This window comes from Arachis hypogaea, chromosome 5, assembly GCF_003086295.3.
Source record: "Arachis hypogaea cultivar Tifrunner chromosome 5, arahy.Tifrunner.gnm2.J5K5, whole genome shotgun sequence".
NCBI classification, from domain to species: domain Eukaryota; kingdom Viridiplantae; phylum Streptophyta; class Magnoliopsida; order Fabales; family Fabaceae; genus Arachis; species Arachis hypogaea.
This window is the reverse complement of record NC_092040.1, coordinates 112,010,705-112,020,477: the sequence shown is the minus strand read 5'-3', so window position 1 is coordinate 112,020,477 and position 9,773 is coordinate 112,010,705. Positions and strand designations below refer to the sequence as shown.

General features: G+C 32.3%; 1 protein-coding gene and 1 long non-coding RNA gene across 2 annotated transcripts; one reads left to right on the top strand and one right to left on the bottom strand.

The window, feature by feature from the left end:
* Nucleotides 1–1,300: 1,300 nt before the first annotated feature.
* Nucleotides 1,301–2,336, bottom strand: LOC112802782 (uncharacterized). Its single transcript, XR_003202530.3, has 2 exons — nt 1,879–2,336; nt 1,301–1,764 (listed from the first exon to the last, which is right to left on the bottom strand). It is a non-coding gene; the product is annotated as an uncharacterized lncRNA (long non-coding RNA).
* A 3,461-nt stretch (nt 2,337–5,797) lies between these two features.
* On the top strand, nt 5,798–9,653 carry LOC112802781 (uncharacterized). The gene is made up of 3 exons (XM_025846123.2): nt 5,798–6,124; nt 7,302–7,385; nt 8,392–9,653. The coding sequence occupies exon 3, from the start codon at nt 8,394–8,396 to the stop codon at nt 9,387–9,389; it is 996 nt and encodes a 331-aa protein (XP_025701908.1). The 5' UTR covers nt 5,798–6,124; nt 7,302–7,385; nt 8,392–8,393; the 3' UTR covers nt 9,390–9,653.
* Nucleotides 9,654–9,773: the final 120 nt, after the last annotated feature.

Genomic DNA, 9,773 nt, shown 5'->3' with positions numbered 1-9,773 from the left:
TATATATGAATCCGATTCCACCAAAGTTGAAGAGGCCAGTAGGCAGACCAGTGAAGAGAAGGAGAAAAGAACCATTTGAGATTGAAGCTAGCAGAACTAATGGCACCAAAGTGAAGAAAACATTTAGGGTCACTTGTAGCAAGTGTGGAGAAACTGGCCACAACTACAAGACCTGCAAAGGCCCACCAGCAACAACAACTAGAAGACCAACCAATCCAAATAGGAGAACAACATCGAGAGCTGGTTCTAGTTCTAGAACCTTAAACCAAAATGCCGAAGAGGTCAACGTCTCTCAATCAGCCCCACAAGCACAAGTAAAACCAAACCCAACTAAGTTATTTTGAGATCAATGTGGTGGTATTTTTTTCTTTTTTATTCGACTGCAATTTGATTTGCTATTTGGTCTCTTATAGAGTGTAAATGTTAATGCGCATCAGGTTCTGTCAGAAACACCAAATTCGGGTTTAATGCCTAATGTGGTAAGTTAAAAAATAGGGAATATGTGCTGCTTCTAATACAGAGGTTTATAATCTAACAATCTAACAAGTTGTTACTCGTTATATGCAGGTAACCATTACATCACCATCGTTGCAAGGTCAGGCAAATTTTCAAGTGCCAATTCCACCTAGTGCTAGAGCCAAGCAACCTATCATCAGGCCATATAAACCACCCCCCATTCAGTCAAGCACTCCACCACCGATTCCACCACCAACAACAACTGGAGGGATCTCAGCTGAAACAATCAAGGATGTTCCAATTTATTCCAAATCCAGATTTCAAGCATCCAAGAAAAAAGTGATCAGTGATGCATGCTGAATAAATAATATTAGGCTTTTAGTGTCTTAGTTTGAACTGTGTTTTGATGATCAAAGATGAAGACTTGAAATATTCTTAATACTCTATTTTGCTATCATGATGTTAGTTTTGGATGAGAGATTCTTGTGTAGAAAAAACTCTCGATTTTTTGTTGTTATTATGTTTTCATGCTATTGTATGCATGAAGAGTCCGTATTTTAACACTTTCTAGTATATTGTTAGTTTGCTATTATGACATGAATAGTTTTTTTGAAGTTTTGAATGCTATTTTCTAAAATATATACTCTACAATGATTTACTTAGTATTGGAAGTAATGGTCTATGATGTTGTTCCATTTATTAGTAACTATCTTTATAATTAGTCAGTAGGTGCTTACGCTTTGCTTAATAATGCAATGAAGAATTTCTTAACAAACATACATATTGGAAAAACTTGCAACTTACTACCATTCAATCCAAAAAATCATTACAAATGTTCTTGCAATTTCACCAAAATAGCATTTAAATATTGAATTAAAAGCAAACTTACATAATATATGTCCAATCTAAATCTCTTACAAAGCAACAATAACCATTGCCATGGCCAGAGCTAACAATGCTACAACCATGAAAACAAACACTACATTGAAACCTCTACTCTTCGAGTGAATCTTTGAGATTACATTTTGAAGTAACTTCACTACATCCAAAGTGTCATCAAGAAAATACTTTCCAACTGCTGGTTCATTTGCAAGTACACTTTCCAAGTGATCCAACAATTCCTTGGCTTGGCAGGAACCAAAATCCGGGTCTGCATCTTGATGATGCCACACCAAAGCACTTTCCTTAATTTCAATGCTGGAACCATCAGTTGCCTCTGTATACAACTGCATGACAGGTTCTGCTATGTTTTTCCAGTCAAGGTCTGCAGACAAGTGACTGCATTCCCATTCAGAATCTCTACTCCACCTGCATCCATTAAGAAGAACATATTGGTGGTTTAGCTTTATTTATTTTGCATTTCAATTTTTCTGAAATAGGGTTCAAAAGGTTCCCAATATCTGTAAGATTAAAATGATCGACCTTAAAAAGTAACCATGCTCAGCAGCAAGTCCTAGCAATTGGCATGAAAACAAACACTACATTGAAACCTCTACTCTTCGAGTGAATCTTTGAGATTACATTTTGATAAACCTCTAACATATCAATTCTACTCTGCAACTCTATTAGTTTCTGTCTCAAATCAGCATCTTCAATCTCACAAATAGGTGGTACATTAGACAGTGGAGGTGGAAGCTGGAGGTGGAAGCTCAAAACACCAGCAGAGTAATTGCATTATAGATGACAGTGCCTATAATGCTGAAGTATGACCTCTTTCTCATATGAGATGAATATATATTCATCATTTTATAGCCAGCACTTTCTATTCAACAAAATTGAAAGTTTTCTAAACAAAAACTATTTAGGAAGATTAGTTAAAAAATAAATAATGCATATGTTTAAAATAATAAAAGTATTATTAGCATTTTGCATTATGGGAAACTCATCAAAATGTCACCTTTGAATAATCTAACGGCATCATTCTTGTGCTAACTTCATGGCAGGATTCTTCTAGGCTATCACTATTACCAACGCTCATCAGAATGACATCAATGCCATGAAATCGAAGAGTTGAAGTCCCTACTTCAGAAACCCATATGCATAGGAGGTGAAACACAGAGGTGTCAACTGGTTCAGCGTCAGAGGAGAATTTGGATGACTAGAGAAACTGTGTACGAGACCACTACCACTGGAAAAACCGTGTCTCCCTCCATGGCAATTCAAAAAAGACGAACTTCCTCTACTTGGCATCATTGAAACTGAACCTAGATGTGTCGATTCCTGCAGATGAAGAACTAGGGTTTCATGAGACCTTCAAAGATGAAGAACGAGAAAGGAAGAGCATTTTTTATACGACTGCGTTTTTAATTAACAAGCCCAGGGACTGTTTTGTCCTCTTTGCACACGTGGACACTTAACGGCCACGTGTGCGAGTTAACGTGCCAAGTCAGCAATTTCCGTTGATGAGTCACACCGGAAAATAGGCTGGGGACTGATATGTCTAACAGAAGTAAACGATGGGGATTAATGTGTGTATTAATTTTTCTTGGGGACTAAAATGTCCGCTTTTAAAATCCTTGGGGATCGAATTGGGTAATTACTCAAAAATTATAGTCTGATATATTTATTTTGATGAATTAAGTAGATAGGCTCTGTCGGCTTTGATGAATTAAGTAGATAGGCTCTGTGGACTGCAACTCGTTTGCCACGGCTACTCATTAGAAAAATTAGACATTGCCAAAAAATTAATGATAAATAATGTTATTTTCTTTTATTTTAGGAAATAATTTTTTTATGCTATTCAAAAAAAATTCCTCTAAAATTTATTCAATTCCTTAGTTATATTTTTCTTAACATAATGTTAGAAATTTGGCACATTGTATATTACTTAGATCTATAAAAAAGTTTTTGCTTTTATTCATATAAATGATAATTGTGAAAAATATTTAAAAATAGTACACCAAACTACATGACGACACATTCGAAATAATATAATAACACAAAATATTTTTGAACACATGAAATTCATCCCAATTTATCACAAAATTATTATTATCTAGCAGTTAGGGTTCAATATAATTATAGTTGTCATGTGTTAATTTTCAAATTTTTTTAGATTTATTCTAATTTGTTTTGTGATTTTAGATTTGATTAAATTATAATTTTTATTTTTTAAGTTAACTTAAATTAACTGTTTTTAGAATATTTTTAATTTGTGTTTTAAATGTTGGAAAGAGATAATTTTATTTTTTGAATTTAATTTAAATTAACTAATTTTTAAAATGTTTGAATTTGTATTTTAAATATTAGAGAGAGAATATATAGAACATTAAATCTATGAAGTGTTAGTCACCAAAAAAAAAAAATCTATGAAGTGTTTATTGTAATTAATTATTTAAATTTATATAAAAAATGAGTTTAATGTTTTTAGAACATAAATTAAAATTATTATTAAAGTTTCACTCTTTTATAAGTTTTATATTCTAATAAACGTATACAATGGCACTAGAGATTAAAAGTTGTACAATTTTCTATAATAAAATTTTTGACCAATAACTTTAACATTTGTTATAATTAAATCTAAAAAAAACTCAACAAAGGTTGATCTTAACAGATACATGATTAAATTGATATTTATATATTAGATGAAGCCTTAAAAACTTAACCATCAAATAAATTGAATTTGGAAAAAAAATATCAAACCAAAATTTCCAATCTTAATTAATTCAGACGTTGTTATAGTATCTCATTTCAAATTAAATCTATTATTTTTTGAAAAAAACAATACAAGATACAAAAAAAAAAAATATCTATTGTAGGTTTTGTCCTATTACAGATCATGAGTTTATATGTCAGTTATCTACTTATCTACTCGTTTTTAATATTACGCGACACAAATTTTGGATATGACTTTTTAGAATTGTTCACATTACAACATTTTATTTGTCTTCAGTGGCTCTCTAAAATAAGTCAAATTACTCTCGTGATTATTATCTCAGCCTGAAAGTCTAAACAACAATTATTGTTTTTTGTAAGCGATTTTCAACTTACAAATTCCATTTTCTTAACCCTTTAGGATTAATAATTCCGCCTTTATAAATATTATTTATCTTTTCTCTTGTATTAATATTTTCACTTAATATTCCTAGTCTTTGTTAGCACTACAAACATTTATAAACATCTTCTCGAACCTTTTTCTAAGTATTTTATAAATAAATTAGGCTATTAAATGGTTTTTTTACGTCTTTTATTATAATTATTACCTTCATACTCTTAAAGGGTACGTTACTTATCTCAATCTTTATTTAAATTCTTCTTATATATTTTTTTTAAATATTACACTTAAATATTACGTTTAATTTCAATATTTTAATTTAATCAATAAGTTTTAACTAATTATATTGTAACTTACCAACATTTAGTTAGTTATCTTAGTTCCTCAATATTTTAATTAACTCTATTTTATCTATGTGATTTTATTAAATTATACTCTTTTCTTAATTATTTTTTATGCCCCATTTTTTATTTTATTATTCACAAAGTGAAAAAAAAAGTTTAATGTGTCCTAGGTAGAGGTGGCAAACGGGCCTAAATTTGCCGGGTCGGTCCGTGTAATCCGCCAAAAAAGACGGACTGGGCTGGAAAATCGGGACCGCCAAATAGCAAAAGTCCGCCTAACCCACCGTTTAAACCGCGGACTTTGGCGGGGCGGGGTGGGCTTCCCCGCCGGGCTAAAATTTTTTTTAGTGAGGGGATATTTTTACAATTTTTTTGCCAAAACCTAACTTCCCCCAACCTAACTTACAAGAGTATGAAGATAAAAATTGAGTGTTTTGAATTATGTTTTTGTTATTTTGGAGACAATATTTATAATTATGTTTTGGATTATGTTTATTTTGCTTTGGAGAGAATATTTATACTTATATTTTGAATGAAAATTTGGTTTATAATTATATTTATTAGATATTTATAATTACAAAGATTTTAATGTTTGTGAATATAAAAAATATACTTTTTTTTATGTCATTAGAAATTATAAATTTATTAATATGATTGTGAAATTATATATATTACTTAATAGTTAATAGTAAAAAAAAAAAAAAAGAGAAGCTTTGGTGGGGCGGGGCGGACTTCCCCGCTTGCCACCCCTAGTCCTAGGCGCCAAACGCCCGTTTTTGGTGTCCAGAATTTTCGAGTATTTAATCATTGGACTAAGTTAAAACAGCAAAAAACTTAACAATATTTTTTAAGTTTAGTAAAAGCAAGATTCTGAAAACTGGACTGGACCGATTGGTCGAACCGATTTAACTGGAACTGGCGATGCAAGCGATCCGGTCCTTCACTCATAACCGTTCTTGGAAAAATTGCTAAGAAACTGCCGAACCGGTCGGTTGGATCGGACCGATAACCGGCTGGTTCGGATAAAATGACGTCGTTTTTAAATTCGTAAAAAAAAAAAAAGAAAAGGAACCACGCGGGAACCAAACCATTTCCCCAATCATTCATTCATTTCATCATTTGTCACTATACTGTATAGTCCCTTTACTGGAGATTGGAGAACTCTGAAAGCGAAGGAACCCTAGCCCTCCATCGGAAGCCGCCGTTCGCAGGTCGTCAGCGCCGACGCCGCCCCCAGGTCGTCAGCACCGCCGTTCCCAGGTCGTCGAACCCTAACCCAGTAACTCGGCAGGTACTCTTCATCTTTGCTGGCTTCTCAGCACGGAACCAGGTTAGTGGCTCGTCTTCATCTTCGGTCTTCTTCTTCAATTTTTGTTCCATTTTTCTTCAATTCTTCTTCGGTCTTGGTTTGAACTTTGAAGTTTGGTTCTGAAGCTTGGTTCTTCAATTCTTCTTCTTCGGTCTTCCGTCTTGGTTTCCAGTTTGGTATTCCCTTGTATTTGCTGGTGGAAATGTTACAAATTTTGAAATTTGCAAATTTATATGTATGGTTCTGAACTTCTGATTGCTCTGTCTTGTATTCACTATACTCTGATTGCTCTGTTAGTCAGTAATACTTACTCTGATTACTGAATTGGTAATCAATAAATTTGCCTTTTTGCTGTAAATCGGGACTTTACTAGGATTTGTTAAATTTGTTGTTGAATTTGTTGCTTTCCAGTCACAGAATCAGAACAGAATGCTCAATAAGTGCTTGATTGAATGGCTTTGCTGGTTGTGCTGCTTTTGCTGGCTTTGTTTGTAATTGCTGGGTGAAGGTTTAGTGTTTTGTAATTGCTGGCTTTGTTTTCTAGTTGCTGGTTTTGTTGATGGCTCTTAATTTCTTTATTCAAATTTGCTAATGGCTTTGATCTGTAGTTGCTGGTTTTGCTGGCTTTGTTTGTAATTGCTGGGTGAAGGTTTAGTTTTTGTAATTGCTGGCTTTGTTTTCTAATTGTTGGTTTTGCTGATGGCTCCTAATTATTTTGTTCAAATTTGCTAATGGCTTTGATTTGTAGTTGCTGGTTTTGCTTTGATTTGTAGTTGCTAGTTGTGCTGGTTTTACTGGCTTTGTTTGTAATTACTGTGTGAAGGTTTAGTGTTTTGAATGTCTGATACTCTGATTTGTGATTTTTGAATCTAAATTAATTAAATTATTGATTTTGTGTTGTTGAAATTGTTGATTAAAATGGATTTGTTATGCTGCTGTTGTCGTTTTTTAATTTTTAAGTATGATGTTTCTGAATTTTTGTTGAAATAGTTATTGATTTCAGGGTTTAGAGTGATTATTTGTTGTTGGTATTTAACTTTTGTTGCTGCTTCTTTTTTCTTTCTGGCTCTGTTAAGTTGCTAAATTCAAACTTGTGCATTGGCCTGTTCATCTTCACTTGTAATAACAAAAAGCTTCTCATTTGATGATCCATTAACTACGTCATTTTCTGGTACCAATCCTTTTGTTATGGCTTTAGCTGAAGAAATTGGAGGGGCTGGATGAGGAGACATTGATGCCTCAGAAGACACCACCACCATCAACATATCCTTGTTACTTGAAGGTTTCTTTAGCACAGTAGTTGAAATCACAATCATAATTACATAATATGTTTAAATAATTTGATTAATAAGATTATATGAATTTGATTGATGACATTTAATATAGTTTTTTAGATTTGAAAACTATTTTAATATTTATATTATACTATAATTATATTTTTAGGATGTTTATTTATAATTATTTATTATTTTATTTTAAAACGGTTTTTCCGGTTGAACCACCGGTTAGACTGGTTGAACCAGTGAATCAGTCGCTAGAGCGGTTTGATGACCGGTCTGGTTTTCCGAACCTTGAGTAAAAGACACAAATTTAATATTAATTTTCGAAATTATTAGGCTTATATTATAGTTTGTTTTGTTGTTAGGATTTGTTAGAAGATTTGATTTAGTTCTTGTTTATTTAGTAGTATTTTTAAGAATTTTAAATTTAAATTAAATCTGATATAATCTAATAAGATCAAATCCGATTTAAATTAGTTATTATATATTTATAATTTTAAATTTAAATCAAATTTGATCTAATCTAATATGATCAAATCTTATTTAAATTAAGTTATCTTATCTTTAAAAGATTTAAGTTAAATTATCTTATTTTATCTTTTAGGCTAGTCTGTTAGAGGTCTATTTAAATATTTCGAGATCATTTAGTGAATAAAATTCGTCAGTTGCTTTATACGCATTTTTATTGTGTGATTAAGTGAGGTGAGTGATTTGTTTATGAAAAAGATTGAAAGATCTAACACTAAGGTAATTATATATTAGTATCCTTTTAATTTCCATTCCTCTAATTTTTTTTTGTGACTTTTTATCCCTCTAATCTAGATTGTTAAGAATAGATTCTTTGAATGTCAAAAAACTTGTAAGTAACTTAAGTTACTAAGAACAATTTTTTTAAAAGTTTAAAAAAATTCTTTACCTATCTTTTTATGTTTCTGTTATATTTTTGTGTGGTCTTTTTCTTATCTTTTATCCTTGATTTCTATTTTCTTATCATTGCTTGTACCTCAGACATGGGTGATACTGATGGATGGGCACACATTGATGAAGATTTGTTGCTAGAAATATCAACACGGTTTTTTTCATACGATGATTATATCCAACTTGGATTGGTTTGCAAAGAATGGAGGTTGAAACTTCCAAAGATTCCCAATGCCAACAATGTTCCGTGGCTGCTAATACCTGAAGAAACAGAGAAGAATTCTTATGAAGACGAGGAGATCGTGCAATTACCTGTTGCAGGTCAAGCAATTCTTGTTACTCACGGCCTTAAAGAGCGGAGAATCTACCATGTCATGCTGCCAAACATGCAGATGCAGAACTATGACATCCGTGGTTCTTCTCATGGATGGTTAATTATGGTATCCTTATCTGAAGGTACCGTGCTACTGTTAAATCCATTTACAAATGTTGAGTTTGGTCTTCCTCACATCTCAACTTTTCCTAATGTAATTAAGTACGAGCCTGATAATCATGGAGATGAATACACTCTGTTGGATTTTCCAGACGACGAAAGTTACACCTTAGATCGAGATTCGACTCATAAAATTCAACTTTGGAAGGTTGTTATAAATTCACCTCCTGACTGCAACAATCATAATTTGATGGCGGCTGCCATATATGGACCTCGTAACCGATTAGCTTTTTATAAGCCTAATGATATGAGATGGGTAGAATTTCCAACTAGAGATACCGAGTTTGAAGATGTTATATTTTTTGGAGTGAAGATATATGCAGTAAACCATGCTGGCCAGTTATATGAATTTGATACAAAGACAAAATCAGGGCGGCTTGAGGGAGGAATCCATGAAGTCAGACCTCCATCCCGAGTTGACAGAAGCACTTTAACGCTTAAATATCTGATTGGATGTGCCAATGGAAGTTTGTTAATGTTGGTAAGACATTTTCGCATTCCTTTGGATAGAAGAGACAGCGAATGTGTTGAAACTTACAAATTCGACATCTATGAACTGAAAAAAAATGGAAAAAAAATGGTCAAGAGTTTATAATTTGGGTGATTACATACTAATGATCGGATTTACTTCTTCTGTTCAAATACCCGCATCTTATCCAAAGACAGGAAATCAGATATTCTTCTCAGATAACATGATAGAGATAAAATCATGTGACTATGCTCTTGCTCAAGATCTTGGCGTCTTTAGTTTGGAAAACAGACGTTTTTATAGATTATTGTTAGATGTGAAGTTTTTTTGTCCTCCCTGATTCAAAGCTCTCAGCTTTTGTCCCTGGATTTTAATATATTCTTTTTCCAAGTCTTTGTTTAGATTATTTACTATTTACTTTAAATACGTTCTTTGAACCATCTTAGTATCATGATTTTTATTTAAGGTAATAAATACTTATAAAATATAGTTATATACATTAATGTTTAT